Below are 18,239 nucleotides of genomic sequence, written 5' to 3'. Positions count from 1 at the left end.
TAGTTGAGTGTGTCACGGTTTTAAGGGTGGGGGGCATGATCAGGGACGGAAGCCATCTTGAGCATCCCATGCAGGCTCTTGTTCGCAACCTCAAAAGACCACACACTTCTGTGTTTTATAGCGCGCTCTGTTCAAATAATAACATCATCTTAAGAGAGACTTTCCAGGCAAGGAAAACATAGAGCTTTCAGGTCTTTCAATATCTGATCTCCACATGCAATCCTTCAACATACCGACAAAGCACTGGAGCCCATGGATTTCATGTTCCTAGAGTAAGGTTGTGCGCAAAGCCATGGCAAATGATTCATATGATATATCCGGTCTAAGTGTATGGTCACGCCAGACGTTGCGGATTTCAAAACTTGGGGGCTTTCAAGACAGCATTTTACACCCAGTCGTGCATCATGCCGGAAAAAGTAGTAAGATACCTAGTAACTGCATTTATGCCCCACCGTCTTGGGCAACCCTAATTTGTCATGAGATACATTATCTCTATTTTTGTTGGGTCATTATTTTCTAGAGTTTCTACAACCTCGAAAAACATATAATCACATACAAGGATATTCTAGACAAAGGAAACTCACCGGAGGCAACCCGGAGGTTATCCTTCAGTAGACGGACCAACTTCCATGCAAATGACTCGACTCAATATCTTAATTTATCCCACCATCCCTAAGGACTTTGAAAAAGCTTAGGAACCCTTGAATCTGATAAATCGACGACAGCGACTCCTTCAAGCCGCGGCTTGTGGTCTCGCCGTTGCTTGCGGTCTCACTGTTGCTGGTGGGGTCGGAAGGACTCCTGCTTGGGGCCGAGCCCCTGCTGGTGTGGCCGGGGCAGGGGGTGCTGGGTCCGGCGGCGTCATGGAACGTGCGCGTCTATTATCTAATCCTGCTCTCCGACTCCTCCTTCGGTCTGCTATGATCAAAGCAAAGAGCCGACCCAGAAGCTCCTTCTTCTCCCACCGCACTCCTTTCTTGGTGCCGCAGACGTTGTCGTGCTGAAAGACCTTGATGACATCGATGTGCCACTCACGGATCTGCATCGATGCCCTGCTGTGGGTGACATATTTTCCTACCAGAGGATCACCTCTTGATGATGACAATGAACCGTACCCGTATTTGTTTGACCAGTCGTTCCGATTGAAATGGCGTCGTCGTCTCATAAGCTGTTCAAGAAAGCGCCAGTGCAGTGCTGTCCAGTCCAGATAGCCACCCGGCTCTCGTTGATTAAGCCAACTTTTGGTATTAGTGATCCAAGTATTTCTCGCGGACACTCCCATATCGGGAGCTACGACAATTGTGTCCCCCACTGGAGGTCCTGGGAATGCCTGGCTGTTGCCCGAGGTGCTGTCATCCTGTCCTGGAGGAAGATGTAGGCCGGGGTAATCTGGGCAGTTGCACATTAACATGTTACCTGGATCACCAAAATATTTCGTTCCGTAGTCGATGAACAGCTGCGTTCCACTTGGGATGGCCTCTAGGCTTTTGAATGTGATGGTTCTTCGCCCGCCAATTACGTCGTCTACGGCCTCGACGTTGTAACTCTCGCAGCAGTGGTTTACGAAACGGGTCCAATTACCATAGTCCTGGGCCGCTGAATGTGCTACGCCTGGTATTTCGAAACAGTAATCGTCGTTTCTTTTATCCGCCTCAGCTGGTGGAATAAGCTCGCCAAAGTATTCGTCGAGGACCGAATACGCGGGAATGTCAATTCCCGCGAATATCCCGAGGCCCATGCCAGCTACAGCGCGAACTTTGAGATTGACAAGATTAGTCTCAACTCAACAGTCCAGCCACGGTAGTACATGAATCAATTATCTAGAGAAATCGGATCTATTCCGGGACTCACTTTCAAACCTTTGTTGATAGCCATCTCTCCTTCGCTGCGCGTGCCAGCTGCGAACACAAGCACCCCCAGGGCAAACTCCCACGCCACCCTCGCATCTGAAGCAAACATGTTCCCACGCTCCATTGTTGTGCCTTAGAACCCCTCGGACCGTTCTCTGGCTGGCGATTGGTATATGGCTGACCCATAATTGCGAATTCAAAACATAGTCGTTAATCTCGCATGGAAAGCCCGAGGCGTTTCTTGGTACAAGATCGCCGGTATCAGCACGCTGAAATTGCGGCCTCAACAAAGCTGGAGGAAGTGAAGACATGATGTTCGTTTCTTCTTGCCCTACGGCGCTTCTTGGCGAGTGTGAGAGCCCCTGCTTAAATGGATGCATACGCAAGTTTCTCCGGTTGAGCTGGACAGTGGATGGCTCTCTTTGTTCACGGCCCGGAACAACTTCTTCTTTGAGCAGGCTATCATTTCGAAATATACAAGGGAGAGAAAAAGAAAGGCGCCTCCTGAGAGACTCGGATCCGGATGTGAAGGACAAGGCAATATCAATCGGACCCCTTTCTCGTGTGTTGCGGCCCGATGTTCAGTTTCCACACTCCGCCGGATTTGGCAACTCGCAACCCTTGAAAACCACTCCATGTGGGGTTGCTCAAAGACATCAGTAGTATGAGCAGGCTTGATAGGAATTATTACGGCGTTACCTTTCGTACAGGTCGGAAAAGAATAAAACTTCAAAGAACACGATAGTCAATTCTAGTCCGTCGCCCATAGCTAGACTCCAGTGTTTTACGAGAGAACATGTGTTGAATGGCTCTTCGTGGCTCGGATTCAACCGCCCAGGGTTGTTGAAAAAAGAAAATGAGAATGACGGAATCAGGTTTGAAGAGCTTGACGAGGTAAGAGGCTCCTGGATGCGATTATAGCATTGATTTCCGACTGGTATCTCTTTCAACATAATAAGTGACGCGCTCCAAGTTCACATGGCAAAATCAATAATCTATTCGTCAAACTTGAATACATTTTCAATATGCCCCCGGATCTGTTGGAGCCTTTTCCTTGAATGGTGAGCACTTGCACCCCTCAGCATCTCTCAACTCTTATCCCTGTTCAGACCCATGGAGACGAATCATAGCGGCTCGACCCATTTGGAATCGAACTCGCCATTTGTTTCCTGACTACCTTGTATGAGAAATGCCGGGCGTGGGTCAGCTAGGAGTTTGAACTCTATGAAGGCCCTTACGGACGCTTCAGTAAATCAACATTGGATGGTCTGGGCCTCAGGAAATACTTCTTGTCTTGGGCTAATTGGGGCTCAAAGCAATGCCTACATAGCCAAGCGCTTTTATGAGAGCTGGCGACGCAATCGTGACACTCAGCTGAAGATCAGACCAGGCCGTGGTTGGTGCGAGGTTATGTCCCCACCTCCGAGGCGGTTGCCAGACAATGGTATTTCGTCTACGTTTAGAACTCCTCCTTACAACGAAGTGTGTCACTTATATAATGTCATCAAATCCTCCTGGGTTTACTCAGGTCATCTTCGCGGTTACGAGTGAGAAATAAAAGAGGAAAATCTGGATAAAAGTCACTTTGCCGCCTGGATGCACCTACTCACGTCGTCAGACATGTCAACTGATAGCTGCCAGCGGCCACTTGGGCGGCTTTGCCATCAGCTATAGTCGGCCCAGTAGCCAGTGGGCAATAGTTGAGACCTGCGGGTCAAACTTCATGGCTGTCGTAGAGTGGGTTTGCTGTTGAGTCGGGAGCATGACTAGCCTTTTCCCGGGACCTTCCCGCATCGAAGATCATGCTGGCCTTCATTCGATCTGCACAAACCCTTCGTATATGTAACCTCTTCCGTACTATAGCTCCCATACCTCAAGATCACTATTGAGCATATGAAGATCTCTTTACACCAAGCGCTAGGCAGTCGCAGCATTCTTCACACCAGATGCATGAACCGGCCATTCGAAAGGCCATGCCCATAAAAATGGTGGGACCCACAGCATATCGCGGAGAGCAGAAATGAGGGACGCCATCCAATAAGCGGATTGCGTGATTGATTTTCCCTCAAATGCACAGAACTATGGTATCATGAAAAGTGTCGTACCGCAAGACTTCTCCAAGGGCCGATCATCACCCAACATCTCTATCGTTCACTGCAACTGCATGAACCAGGTAGCTTGCGTCCTTGACTATCAATATGTCAATCCCCACTGAGAAGTCACTCGCCGTGGCGGCATCAACCAATGCTGAAAAGGCACCATACCAAGTGAAGCTTCCCGTTGCCAACGATACCCCAGCGGCTGAACAAGCATTTTCGCCAAGCCGACAACAATGGTACCAATGGTTTGCGCCTGATGACACACCAGAGGAACGTCGGCTTATCATCAAGTTAGACTGCTTGATCATGGTCTTTGTCTTTCTGGCTTATTGGGCCAAGGTCTTGGATTCATCGGCGACAAGCACTGCTTACGTTAGCGGAATGAAAGAAGACCTCAGGCTCTATGGCAATGAGTTGAACTACCTGAACACAACTTACATGTATGGCAACTGTTGATCGCTGGACGGGCCCATGGGCTGACGGTGATTCTAGGGTCGGATTCATAACGTTGCAAATCCCGTTGACTGTTCTTGTACGAAGTACGAAGTCTGCTGCTACCTCGAATTTTTCGTTAACTTATGCGTTAGATGACACGTTTTTCCGCAACTTATTTCATCCCTGGCGCGGACCTCATTTGGGGCGTTCTCGCTCTGCTGCAGGTATGTGGTTCTGTACTCGTCTCGGGTCGACCTTGAGTCCTCATCAACTTTCTCACACGAATCTCGTGATCTATCAGCGCACACCATCGATGAAAATGCTAACGTGTCCCAGTATAAAGTCACTAATGTCCATCAACTATATGTCATCCGCTTCTTTGTTGGAGCTGCAGGCAGCCTTTTCTTCCCAGCCGTGCAGTGGTACCTCGGATGCTGGTACAAACGCTCCGAGCTCAGCAGAAGAGGTGCTTTGTTCTTCATAGCCAGCCAGATAGGAGGCATGAGCTCCGGGTATATCCAAAGCGGAGCACATGCTACCCTGGACGGGAAGCACGGCATCGAGGGTTGGCGCTGGCTGTACATTATCTGTGAGTGGAGATTCCTGGTGCCTGTTCGGCCCGCATATCTGATTGAAAAAAAGGCTTTGGTTGCACGATTCCAGTTGCAATTCTCGGGTTTCTTGCCCTGCCTGGCCAGCCAGACAATTGCAAATCGCGCATCCTAACGGCGCGGGAGATCGAGCTAGCGCAAGCTCGCATGGCCAAGGAGCACCGAGAGCCACGGAAGCCGCTGAGCTGGTCGTTGATTAAGACAGTGCTTTCTGGATGGCACTTCTGGGTGCTTGTCTCGTTCGCCTTCTTCTTCTCGCAGGCCGACGGTGTGTCGTCAAACAGCGGCCTCCCGCTGTGGCTCAAGAAGGAAGGGTACAGCGTCGAGTCGATCAACACCATCACTACTGTTTCTCCAGCCGTTACGATCGTTGCGTCTATCATCTGCGGTATTCTGTCCGACGCTTACGACGCTAAGGTCTCGTTGATTGCCGCCACGGCTGGACTGAACATTTTTGCGAGTATCGTGCTTGCGATATGGAAAGTCCCCGTCGAGCTCAAATTCTTTGCATTCTTCCTCTCTGGGTCGGCCGATGGCATTGCGGCCGTCATCTACGCGTGGGCAAACGAGATCTGTGCTGGGGATGCCGAAGAGCGTGCCATAGTTATCAGTAGCATGAACACCATAGGGAACACTTTCGGTGCTTGGCTACCCTTATTGTAAGTTAAGGACAAGAAAAAGTCCTCAGGAGTTATCTGATCTAACCTTTATTCTCAGTGTCTGGAAGACAGTTGATGCGCCAAGGTATCTCATCGGCTATAACTGGACTATCGCTCTTGACTTATCCATGCTTGGGATGCTGTTTGTACTGCGAGCATACTGGAATCGTGAGAAGAAGACGCTTTCTGGTTAGCCGAGAGTCGGCATGATTCGGGGGTTGTTTTTGTTGTTGAGGGCAGCTCTAGCCATGATCAACGCGGCGTCATCATGTCAGCGTTTATAGGCGAGCAAGGGCCAAATTCCAAAAGGCTTGGAGGAAAAGATACTCATAGATGATGTGATTTTGTAATAAGCAGTGGAAGACTTAAATGGCCTCGCAATGGCGTCTTTTTGACCATGTCTAGCTGCTGTGACTCGTTTGTTGACTGCCGTCACCGTCACTGGCACTCCCAATCTCGAGGGTCCAGGTTGGCACAGGCCGGCCTTGATTTGACCCCGGTCGAACGAGTGAATGAAGTCGTCGCAGTCCCCAATCTGAGTGAGTACGCCGCGGCCCTGGCGTAGAAGAAAATTCAAAGCAGCTTGCTAGACCCTTGGTCAATCGACCTTCCACAATCGTCGACTTGACGAAGTCCGCGAACTTATCTCCTTACCTTGCAATTCGAGTATACTGCGGCCCTTCCTCCTGCAGCCGTATATTTGTGGGATCGGGAATTTCTCCTAACTCTTTTCATCACCATTCAGCTCTCCTTAGCTCCATTCGCCTTGGGTCAGGTTCTCAGTACACAAGTATTTGGCCTGCGTTCACAGCTTCAAGGCTCGTTCGCGGTCTTTCTGGAGCGACGACACCATTGAACTCACTGGGGCACCTCTGTTTAGGCTACTGCTATTCTTGGGGATAGTGCTCAACCCCAGACACAAGCTTGGCGGTTGCTAGGCCTCAACAAACGTGGTGAGTTGACATCAGCGAAGGCAATCCAATGGAACAAATTACAGCCAGAACAGAACCCAATTTCGTCACCACAACAAGTGGAAAACGGACAGACCTTCCTGCGTACAAATTCGATCCCTTGCCCTTCGCTAACCTATTTTGACTAGCAGAGCAATACTTAGCAAGAAAATTCAGACTTTGTTTCCTTTTACACTTCTCCCGAAATTCACCGACTCGAGCAAGCAGCCGGGAGGTATTGAGACGACAAACGAGATCTCCTGCGGTAGCGGAAAACCAGCAAAGCGGACTGTCGTTGACGCCGAACCCACCTTGTTGATCGAACACCCAGCTCTTGGAGTCCTTCACTATGGGCACCTTCGATACCTCTAAATCCCTATTGACGGCTGGCGCCACGGCTGAACCGCGCAGAACAGTTGTCGTTCCAATTTGGTGGATTTCGGACGACAACCTTGTCGTCGCAAGTGTTGCAGGCGAGCCGCCTGTTGAAGAACCGACTCTTCAAGACGAGCCAGATTGGGAGATGCCGCGCCAACAAGAGCGGTCTGTCAGCACCTCTATGATCTCCACCATCAGTGACGAACTCAATTCTACCCCAATGGGCGGTCCGAATCGTCTAAGACGTCAGCCCTCTGCAATGGACCTCTCTACGCAGTATTCAGAGTCAGGCCAATGCAGCCGCCCCGAGTTTGATGAGGCTGCTGCTATCAACAAACAAACTATGCACACAGCCATCGCGACTCAGGATAACTCAGAGAAAGAAATCAGTGGCGCTTTACACCACTTTCACTTGTCAACTGACATGATTCAGGCTGGGTTGGTTAAGATTTCCTCCGGCCCCCGAGGAGTCAGCGCACAGACAGCAGCGACCACGTTGGAGAGCGGCGTGCACGAAGACATTAATGAGAGCGCAGACGACCAAAATGTTGAAAAGGTCGGTGAACGAACAAACCAAAATGCAGAAGACATGCACAGCAGGCTCGTTGTCACTTCTTGGAAGACCGCAGCAACAAAAGCGCATGGAGATAGGGAGGCGAATATCGACATCGGCCTTGAGGACCACGAGTTATCGCCACAATACGCGGAGTTTTTGAAATTCCAATTCAACTGTTCGCCTCACGAATTGCGTCACCATTTTTTGACAGAGAATCACAATACCCCTCACGAATGCACGGCAGAGCGCAGCAAATCTTTCATGGCCAAGTTGGACAGCGACATCAAGGCCCGCGTGAAGGTGAAGCGACAATCTCGAGGACAAGCCGTCAGACGTGTGAAGCTTGCCTCAAACGAGGCGCTGATAGACCAGGCAACTCAACCCAGCAATCTTCTGGGGTCACATCAGCATTCTGAGCCGTTGGGCCCGAAGGGACCTAACTATCGTGACAGCATGCTGCTACGGAAACCAGTTCCTGCGCATATTCTGAAGCAATATCATGAGACCAGTCCCACTCCGCTATTTGAGAAGCTACCAACTGTTGCAAAATTGCCCCCAGGCTTCGGAGCATCCCAAGGAAATTTCTTGTTGGGACAGGCACAGGCAGTCAGGTTCTCCAAGCCTGGAAAGGCACGCTTGGTCAATGTCGCCCGAAAGAAACCGGAGCTGACCTACGCCACCTCCTTGATCCCTGAAGAGGCAATCATGTTCTCGGCGGGGGAGATGGCCAAGTCTGCACGCCAGCCAAACAAGCGGACTAAGGCCATGCGGCATCGTGAGGCACACAGCGTAACTACCAAGGGTGCCACAAAGCGTGCGCCTGCAATGCGAGTTCATCAACAGTCCCAGATTTTGCACAGCGGCCCAAGTACCGAAGATCCCAGACCTCGCCCGTACAAGCGAGCAATCGACGACACTTTCAATGATCAGGAGCAGGCAATGAGATCCCAGAAGCTTCTGCGATGGCTCAAGACAAACGATCTTGCGATCGACCAGAGTCCTTCCAAGGCTCCAGTTCAACGTCCAGACGTATCGCTTGCAGCACCTGCATCTGAGCAGTCTCCCAAGGCACCCATTACAGAATATGCGTGCGCCATTGAAACGAAGGGGTCCTCTTTGCTGAAACACAAGCATGGATACTTTGGCCTCAACGACAAACCAACCCAGAGCCGGATCCCCGATGACATTGGCTCGATGCTGACCTCGTCGCACAGGAGTCAGGCCAATCCTGACCGTCATTCTGGAAAGAGTGGCTGCCCTTCGCTTATTAGTGATCACGGAGAGGAGCCTTGTGATTCCCCAGAGGCGGTGCCCGACACCGAAGATAAGATCTGGCCCCATCACTCAGGAACTTTGGCAGCGAAAAAGGAGGGTGACATCTTGAAGGCGGCAAATGAGACTCCTTCGAAAGTCAACTTATCTCGTATCCATATCAACATGAACAAGGAAGATTCTGCATCAGTAGACATCGGTGGCATCCGCGTCGAGAAGAATGGCAACAGCATCAGTGTGGCTGAATGGTTCCGAGCACCGACCTGCGACTCGTGCTCTAACCACGACCCCGCCGACGTTGGCTTCCACGAGCCACAGCGTGATGATGGGAAGCCCACGGACACGCATGGAAGATTTTCGTTGGCTGGACAGTGTGCGATCCTGCGGTGGCTGATATGTACATCCGATGCGGGTGAGGAGTTTGCCATGCCGCATGAATTCTCCTCGGTCGAGGAGGACGTGATTCCAGGTGGACTCCAACCACGACACGACGACGATATGAGGGCTGAAATGCTCAGGATGTTGCGCTGGCTCTCGGACCCTGTTGACCCACTACCTGAGCCATCCGACGACATCTCGGACGTCCTTCGGAGCATTCATCGGCCCTCGCTATCGTAGGAGGTGGCGTACGACTCATCTTTGACTTATGAAGACCAATGATCTGAAGCATTGGCTGGAAGCACGCTCGTTAAGTTCTTTCATTCCATGAAGCAGCTCAAGGCAGCGTGATCGGGCAGGGATTTGTCTGAAATGTCTCCCATTCGAATCAAGCCCACAGGCGTGACGGATGCTCATTTACCAAGCATAACCTCGACAAAGGAGAGCAACAGACGGGCACAAAGGACTCAATATTTTGACATTGCTGCAGCCTGAGTTCAACAAAGGATGCATGAGACATGAGAAGGCCCAAGATGATGAGTGGCATGGCCCGATATGTTGAAAAGGAGAGGCAAGGACGTTGGGGCTGTCACGAGCGTGGGATGCAGTGTGCCTGTTGTAAGGCTTGCGATAAAGGGCCAACTACCCACATAATCAGTGCTAGTCTCAGAATAGATCCTAGGAAGAGAGAAAAGGAAGCCTTTTCTTGACGATTTTAACAACTGTGGAATTCTTGCAGTCACAGATAGTTGTGTTTTGAGGATTTGAGCCTCTTCTCTAGGCGCTCCACACATCTGAGGATTAGTGGGATGCCTACGCGCTTGGGCCTGGCGGGGCAATTGCTCCGGTCGCTGACGTCACTGTTAGTTTGCTGGAACAACAGAGCAGCACAGGACGATCACTACAGCTACAGCTCCATTCCATCTGCCTGACTTTCAACAAGACGTGTTTTCAGACACGCTTCTCTTTGACACCCAGACGGCCGGTTTCATGAATCCATCAATATGGGCCGCCTTGAAGCTATCGCACGTTCCATCGTGCTGACAATCATCAACGGCGCGAAGAAGAGGTCTCGCTCGCCGATCGCGATTATCCTAAGCCTCATCTCCACCATCTTCTCCTTTTACCAGCTTCCCCTCCACAAGCATCGTCCCGAAGTATTCGCCAATCTACGTCGGCAGTCCTGGGAAGTCGGTGAGGACGAATACCTAGCTTCTTTCCGTGCCGAAGATGGTGGCAAGCCAGAAGATGCGCTCTCTCCAATGGGGGACATGGGCTTCTCCGGATCGGTAAGTTCTTCAAGGCCACCAGACTTTCGGTCTTATTGCGCAGCTTGACTAAGGTATTTACTATACAGTCGTTCTTCTCGACTGCCGATCAGAAATACCTCGTCAAATCTGTGCCGCGACATCATGAACACACCTTCTTCCGAAATGACCTGCTCGACATCTACGCTTCCTATATGGGCGCCCATCCGAAGACACTCCTCATACGCATATGCGACTTTCTTGCTAGCTCTGGGTTGGCTATTGGACACCAATTGAGCATGGCTCCCAATCATCACATCGTGATGGAGAATTTGATGTATGGGCAGGAGGAGGCCAAGGAGGCAGGCGCTCCAAAATGGGAGAACTGGGACCTGAAGCCTACAAGCTATTTCTATCCAGAACGAGACATTGCCGATGGCAGGCTGACGAGCGAGGCGACCAAGGATCAACTGGCGGATGAGTTCAACGACAAGATCATCCTGACTACGGAACAGGCACAAGAGTTCTGGCGCAATTTGGAGGAGGACACACGGATGCTGGCTCACTACAACGCCGTCGACTACTCCCTATTCCTCGTGCGAATCAACGCTGAAAACGCTGGACACGCGGTCAACAACCCGTCAGCATCTGGTTCCGCAGCAGAAAATGTCGTAGACGCGCTGCCTCGCGATCCGCCCTCCGTGCCTCCTGAGCCACCGTCCTGGCGGACCGGAGTTCCAAGCGCAGACGGCAAGTTCGTTTACCGCGCAGCTATCCTCGACTTTTTCTGGGCCAAGCACAAGACCCAGCCAAGAGTTATGACGTTCCTGGTTAACGCGTACAACAAGCTCATCCATCACCATGGCCCGATGAGCATTACTACGACGCCTGAAGAATATCGGGAGAGGTTTTTGAAACTGTGCCACGACATTGTGGAGGTGAGAGAGAATGCATCGGAGCTATGATTATTGCTTTGCTGGATTGTATGATACCCCTGGGCGTCTTGGAACTGGGTCCTTAATGAATAATGACATATTGTTACCTCGGTCTTCCGGGATGCCTTGCCCGTCATGTTGACCGATGATTGCCATGTGTGCTGGGATCATGGAAGGCTATGAAGATGATAGCAGTGATGAATTGTAGGAATCAATTGCCAGCAGATAGGCTGTTCTATATACCAATATTCGCGTAGTAGTCAATAGCATTTGAAAAGAAAAAACACTAAGACACTCTCTCGGTCAGCGCGCCATTGACGTTGAGACTTGTCGCCCAAGCAACACTACAAACATAGGAAGCACCGATTGACCATTCTATCACGGACGAAATCTAAGAAAATTTCTGAACAGAACACCTCACTCGCGTTTCCATTTCCATACTGTTAGTCCTCCAGCATCTCACATGCCTCATAGATGGCTTGAGAAGTTCCATCAATGTGGCCTGGCTCAAATGGTGTAAAATGATCACCAGGGATGTCGATAACTTTAACCTTTGCCCCTACCAGCTCCTCCCATGCCCCACTGCTTGTCTTCACATCCGTTCTGTCATGCAACCACTTGTTCTCTGGTAGCGCATAGCCCGGGGCCCTGAAGCCCTCGGTTGATCTCAGGAGTACCACCCGAGGCATCACGCCCTCCCGTCTTGGTCGATATTGCCCTAACAACGCGGCCCGCCGCAAATTGTTTCTGACAGCAAGCGCACTGACTGCTTCATGGAACCTCGCAGCCTCAGGTGGCCGGGTCTTCGCCGTGTGGACGTGTTTCGCTGCCATGGCAGCTTGGACAGTCTCTCGCGCCAGCGGAAGGTGGTCAAGGGGCGGAGGCGAGTCGATGAGGACCACGCCGCGCACCAAGCAGTCGCCGCGCTCAGAGAGCAAGCGAGCCATCTCGAAGGCAACGACGCCCCCGAAAGAGTAGCCGCCCAGGATGATACCGCGACTGGGACTACTCGGTCGGCTTTTGGAGACAATAGTAGCGTAGTGCTCTGCCATGTCTTGAATGCAGGACCAGTCTTCCTCGAGACCCGAAAACATGCGAGGATCTTGGATTGCATGCACAGCACGGTTAAGTGACCCGATGCGATAGTACTCAAAACACATTCCGGCACCCGGATGGACCAAGTAAATCGGGGCTGACTCCAAGAACTCCGATCCGTTCTGAATCCGCATGGGCTGTTTTTCAAGCCTAAGGCAGTTGCGAAGCAACTCCATCATTTCGTTCGATACTTCGGGTTCTTTCACGCCCTGTTCAACTCCATTTCGGCTGGCAGTTCTGTGCTTGCTGCTCGAGATTGTTGTGTCTGCGGCTATGGTCGTGCCTCGTCAGTTCAGATGCATCTCGCCATAGGCTCGAGCTGACTCACCGTTCGGAGAACATCTCCCGGTCCCTGGTGATCGGCTTCCTTCAGCAGAAGCAACATGAACAAGGCTCTCGACATCTCCAACACATTCGCACATCGATAACTGAGAGACACCAGGCGAATGGCCAAGCAAATCCTCGAGCTTCTTTTCGAGCTCCAGGATCATCAGAGAGTCAACGCCAAGAGCAGCAAGCTTGGTTCGTGAAGTAAGAGCTTCAGCCTTCACGCCTGTTGTCTCGGAGAGGATATCGACAACGCTAGCCGGGCTTGTCACCAGACTCTCTACCGCAGTGCTCTCGTCATATTCTTCGACAGATATTTCAGGCTTCGTACCCGCAGGCCTCTGTTCTTCAAATGCTCGCAACTCCTTCTGCTTGATGTGCTGATGTGCTTTGTCGCTCGTCTTTGGGAAGTTCTCGGCAATTATTTCAAAACCAGCTTGCATCTTGGAAAGCTTGGAGCATTTGAACTCCACTCCTTTCATAACTGCGATTACTCCTTCACCGTCGACAGCGTGCACGTCGGCAAATATGCTTTCCGCAGCCGCAGAAACTGAGGAATTGCTGCAGTGGACGTCGAATGTATGTCTTGGGCGAAAGCCCTTCCTGAACATGCTTATCGACGAAACTTGGTGACAGATGCAAACCGTGTCAGAATCAACATTCAAATTGGCCGCGAAGCCTGCAACGTGAAGCATTGTGTCGAGAAGAATGGGATGGCCAGCGTAGTTGGCTGCCGTGCTCGTGGCTGGCAGTTCACAAGTGGCAAAAATCTCTTCGGCGTCATCATCGACGTAGAGCTTGCGAACAGCCCAATATTGAGGGCCGTACTCGACCACCCTGCTGAAGATTTTCTTGTACATGGTGCTCGTCGAAAACATCTGGTGACCACCCAGTTCGAGACTGGCTTTCCGACGAGCCAGAGCCCGTTCCGTTCGCTTCAATTTACCGGCCGCTTTTAGCCACGATTGCCGCTTGATTTTCCCGGAACAGTGATCTTTGGGCTGGAGAGGCTTTCCTCCGTGACTGAAACTTGAGACTCGAAAGATTCGGCCGTTGTCTGTTTCATCGTTCCGATGAACGGTGACACTTATTGTCTTTGGAGAGTTTTGGCTGAAGAGGAGTGGTCTTGTGAAGGAAACGTCGCACAGTTTGAAGACCTGATGTTCTGTATTGGCTCCCTCGGTATGCGATATTGCTGCCAGTGCCATCTCCGCGTAAACAGAGGCCGGACACAGCGGCTGGCCACAAACGACGTGTCCCTTGATCAAGTCTCCTAGGGTCTGCATACGGGTGTGAAACTCTGCCATCGTATCGCCAGTTGGCTCCACGAAGTTCTCGAGGAGAGTGTATTGAGTTCCTGTTGGTCTGCTAGGACGAGCATTATGGGAGCCTGGTGCCAATTCGAGTGAAATGGGATTGTAATATTTCTTCCGAAGCATTGGGGCCGGGGGCAAGTCGGTCATATTAGGTTTCAAGGGCAGGTTCTCGAAAAGTGCTCGCCAGTTGATGTCCACATTGTCTCGATAGACCGCGCAGAAAATATCAGACAAGGTCTGAGAGGGGTCCTGGCCCTTCCTCAAAGTTGCCAGCTTTTCCGATGTAGTACCTGATAGTCGAGAGGCAACCTGAAGATAACATCAGTAAACCGAATCGCTTTTGCATACTGAAGACTCTGGACTTACCATTGGCAGTAACACTGGATGTGGCCCAATCTCGATCCAGCGTCCATCGAACAGATTTCCATGCTGCCTGGAAATGTTGTCAAGCCCACTATCGAAAGCAACTGTCCTACAACAATGTTCTGCGAAGTATTCAGGTGTGCATGCTTGCTCTCCTGGTTGCACAACTCTTCCAAGCACGTTGCTTGTGACTGGAATCGCGGGCTCTGAGAGGCATACGTGTGAAGCCATCTGCCTGACATCCTCCGCTACCGGATCCAAGGCAGTAGTATGGTAAGCAATCGGAACATTGAGCATTGTCGACCTCCTGCCATGTACTGAGATATGATCCTTGAGAACCAAAAGTTTCTGCTTGTCGCCGCCAATAACACAATCACCTGGTGAGTTCTCGCAGGATATGCTCAAGTCGGAAAATTCGCTTCGACTGAGAAGGTCTTGCTGAGCTTGAGCAGCGCTCATATTCACGGCAAGCATGGATGTTTCCCAAAGCTTGCAGGAGGTGATTATGAGACGTGCTCTCTGCGCCACAAGCCAGAGGCCGCTTTCAAGGTCCAGTACACCAGCAGTAACAAGAGCTGCGTACTCGCCCAGACTGTGTCCCGACACAATCGAAGGCCGAATGCCTGCGTCCATCAGAACTTGTGCGATTGCTACCTCAAGCACAAAAACACCAGTCTGGAGTGCTTGAAGTATCGTCGGGTCCTGTGGCTGGTATGTTTTATCTTCGTCTGGTTGGATAACAGCCAAGCAGCTTGGAAGACCCCAATCAAGCAGTAGTCGATGGCATCGGCGGACAATCGCACTGAACTTTGGTGACAGATCCATCAACTTCTTGCCCATTCCCATGTATTGTGAGCCTTGCCCGCTGAAAAGAAAGACCGTGGCGCGCGGGCTGTCTGGTGCTTCCAGAATTTGAGCGTTTTTCAGGTTCGCGATAAGGTCCTTGATCGACGAGGCCGTCGTTGACAATCGGTAACTTTGCAAGCTCCTGCGCGCAGTGCTCGTGTAGCAGACATCAGCAATCGACAACTCGCTTTGATGCTCCGTCAGGTACGATACGAGGGATTCTCTCAACTGCTGAAGCAGTTCCGCACTCCTGGCAGAGCAGCCAAAGACATGGGTTATATTGTCTCCAAGCCCGGGCCGCTGCTTCCGAGTATCGTCATGTTCTTGAATTAACAGTGCTGCATTCGAACCTGCCGCGCCGAAGTTGTTCAGAAGAGCAGTCCTCCTCTTCCCTCGCGACGGTGTCCAGTCCAGGGGCTCCGTGCTGATGACTGTCCCATCCGCGACAAGATCACGAATCGCCGGGTTCAGCTCATTCAGCAGTGCCTGTGGTGGTATTCGCTTGTGCTTTAGCATGAGAAGCAACTTCGTCAAGGACGCTACACCACTGGCAGCTTCGCAATGGCCAATATTCGCCTTCATAGACATGATATGCAATGGGTTGTCCAGGCTGCGACCCTTGCAGAACACATTCCGGATACCCCTGACCTCGTTCGGGTCCCCGGCTGGTGTTCCCGTGCCGTGTGCTTCCACCACGGAGATGTCCTCATGATGCATGCCGGCTTTAGTGAGCACCTCGTGAAAGAGCTTCTCTTGGGTCGGTGCATGTGGGTGCGTAATCGACGACGCCTGCCCGGACTGGTTCACTGCAATGCCCTTGATGACGCCGAGAATATTATCATTCTCGTTGACGGCATCACTCAGCCGTTTCAAGACGACAGCCGCACACCCTTCGCTGCGGCAGTAACCATCAGCAGCTTTGTCGAAAGCTTTGCATTGTCCTGTCGGGCTGAGGAAATGAGCCCTTTCGAGACCCAGATACATATCTGGACTGGTTATCACGTTGACACCTCCAGCTACCGCGGCTCGGCACTCACCAGCTGCAAGTGCCCGCGCAGCTTGGTAAATAGCAACAAGTGAGGAAGAGCAGGCTGTGTCCAATGTGATGCTCGGCCCTGACCACTTGAAAGCATACGATATCCTGCCACTCAAGAAGGCTCTCAGCGTTCCTGGACTATAGTAGACGTCAATGTTGTTTCTCAAGTTGTCAACGTAGTCCAGGGTCGCATTTCCGATGAAACAACCGAAAGTCTCCCGGGCAAAAGACGGCGTGTTGTCCGGAACATATCCTGCGTTCTCTAGAGCCCGATGTACTATTGTGAGCATCACGCGCTGCTGCGGGTCCATGGATGAGGCTTCTCTGGGCGAGATGTCGAAGACCTGGTTGTCGAATAGGAACGGATCGTCCATGAAGTTACCGAACTGTGTTCCCATGGATCGTTTCTCTTTGACTGGGTGACTTCCGTCATTAAAATAATCATCCAACTTAAAACGATCTGAAGGTATCTAGGATCCTCGTCAGTCCCATCCACTAATCATGGTTTTTGATCGATGAAGCTTACCTCAGAACAACTATTTATTCCATTCATTAGATTTCTCCACAATGATTCCGGATCTGGAGCCCCTGGAAGGTCCACGCTCATTCCGACAATAGCAATATCGCCTTCCTGCGATGTTTGCCCAGTGTATAACTCAACGGATGTGTCGATGACTTCGACATGCTCGGGAACGTCCTTCGGTCTAGTGAGGGCACCATTGCTAGGTCCGTAATTACAGACAGTCAGAACATAATGATTCCGGCTGCGCCTCTCATGAGCAAGTGAAGCAATTGTGTCTTCCACCGATATCCAATTAGTGCATTCCATCAAGATCATGTCCAGAATTTGGCTCAGCAGGTCTGTCGAGGAACCACCCTTCTTGGCTCGGATCAGTGATCCATCAATGGTAGATATTATTGGTACAACAAGGTCTTGCTGCGATGGAAATGCAATCTGGCGTTTCTCGAACTCGTCCAGTAGCTGGTACTTATACTCGTGTAGACAACGATTATGATAGAGGGTGAAGATGTTGGTGGGTATCACACGGCATTTCGTTGGGAGCTCAGTTCTGGCAAATTCGCGCAAAGCGTCTCCTTCGCCGCTGACTGTGACGATGTTTCTAGTATTCAACGAGCTCACGTAGATGGGCGTGCATAAGGTCTGCTCAGACACAGTCAGATGGCTCACGGGAACAAAGCGGTGTCGCTCATCACTTACTTTAGGAGCGGAATATGCCGAGATAAGTTGTAACATATCCTTTTCTTCGATATTACCGACGACTAAACTCCAGGGAGATTGAGTCTGAAAGAACTTGGTCTTTCTTCGTGCTTGCTCACATACTATGCCGAGCATGACCGCAGCACGGAAGCATTCTTCAACCCGAGCGAAATATTGAAGTGGGCTTTGAATGGTGGCGGCTGCTACAGCCGTGAACAAGCCGGCGCAAAAGCCTGAAACTGCAACTGTTTCCTGGTTATTGGAGCGAGGGCTTGCCAGGCCGTGGCTTTGGTATCTTAGCAGTTGCACAAGGGATAGGGTCGCGTGTTGTACGACAGGATGGTGGTGATAGCGCTGACATGGCTGTATGATGTCCTGTGGCCGTCGGAAGTCGTTCAGGTCGATGATAGTGGCGCCATCTGCCTGAGATGATGCCAGGCTGATTTCCTCGAGGAAAATCTTGTGACAGGTCTCCGCCAGAATTTGCCCTTGAAGAGAGTGAGAATCTTGGGTTGCCTGGTTGCGTGTAGCATTACTGAAAATAATATCAGACCCAAGACCGCCAAATACTGGTATCTTGGCCATGATGTCACATTGATTAGAGAAATTGAGTGTTGAATGTGGCAAGGAGTATTGATATCATCGGGGTCCCTAGTTTAACTTTCAA

The 18,239-nt window shown here is 51.2% G+C and overlaps 5 protein-coding genes across 5 annotated transcripts; 3 read left to right on the top strand and 2 right to left on the bottom strand.

Annotated features, from left to right (window-relative positions):
• Positions 1-733: 733 nt before the first annotated feature.
• J7T55_015540 (set-domain histone methyltransferase-5) lies at positions 734-1,974 on the bottom strand (the record flags this gene model as incomplete). The annotated part of the gene is made up of 2 exons (XM_053139783.1): positions 734-1,755; positions 1,860-1,974. The coding sequence occupies 2 exons, from the start codon at positions 1,972-1,974 to the stop codon at positions 734-736; spliced, it is 1,137 nt and encodes a 378-aa protein (XP_052997262.1).
• Positions 1,975-4,048: 2,074 nt separating this feature from the next.
• Positions 4,049-5,848, top strand: J7T55_015539 (uncharacterized protein; the record flags this gene model as incomplete). The annotated part of the gene is made up of 4 exons (XM_053139782.1): positions 4,049-4,389; positions 4,609-4,973; positions 5,048-5,654; positions 5,713-5,848. 4 exons carry the CDS (start codon positions 4,049-4,051, stop codon positions 5,846-5,848), a joined length of 1,449 nt encoding a protein of 482 aa, XP_052997261.1.
• A 1,105-nt stretch (positions 5,849-6,953) lies between these two features.
• J7T55_015538 (uncharacterized protein) lies at positions 6,954-9,428 on the top strand (the record flags this gene model as incomplete). The annotated part of the gene is made up of 1 exon (XM_053139781.1): positions 6,954-9,428. One exon carries the CDS (start codon positions 6,954-6,956, stop codon positions 9,426-9,428), a length of 2,475 nt encoding a protein of 824 aa, XP_052997260.1.
• Positions 9,429-10,192: 764 nt separating this feature from the next.
• J7T55_015537 (ctin depolymerizing protein) lies at positions 10,193-11,400 on the top strand (the record flags this gene model as incomplete). Its single annotated transcript, XM_053139780.1, has 2 exons — positions 10,193-10,477; positions 10,546-11,400. The coding sequence occupies 2 exons, from the start codon at positions 10,193-10,195 to the stop codon at positions 11,398-11,400; spliced, it is 1,140 nt and encodes a 379-aa protein (XP_052997259.1).
• Positions 11,401-11,813: 413 nt separating this feature from the next.
• Positions 11,814-18,157, bottom strand: J7T55_015536 (uncharacterized protein; the record flags this gene model as incomplete). Its single annotated transcript, XM_053139779.1, has 6 exons — positions 11,814-12,736; positions 12,794-14,417; positions 14,475-16,739; positions 16,880-17,515; positions 17,573-17,634; positions 17,692-18,157. 6 exons carry the CDS (start codon positions 18,155-18,157, stop codon positions 11,814-11,816), a joined length of 5,976 nt encoding a protein of 1,991 aa, XP_052997258.1.
• Positions 18,158-18,239: the final 82 nt, after the last annotated feature.

This window comes from Diaporthe amygdali (assembly GCF_026229845.1).
Source record: "Diaporthe amygdali strain CAA958 chromosome Unknown NODE_5_length_1802954_cov_64_987939, whole genome shotgun sequence".
Classification (NCBI taxonomy): Eukaryota; Fungi; Ascomycota; class Sordariomycetes; order Diaporthales; family Diaporthaceae; genus Diaporthe; species Diaporthe amygdali.
The sequence above is the reverse complement of the archived record's forward strand: the minus strand, read 5'-3'. Positions and strand labels throughout refer to the sequence as shown.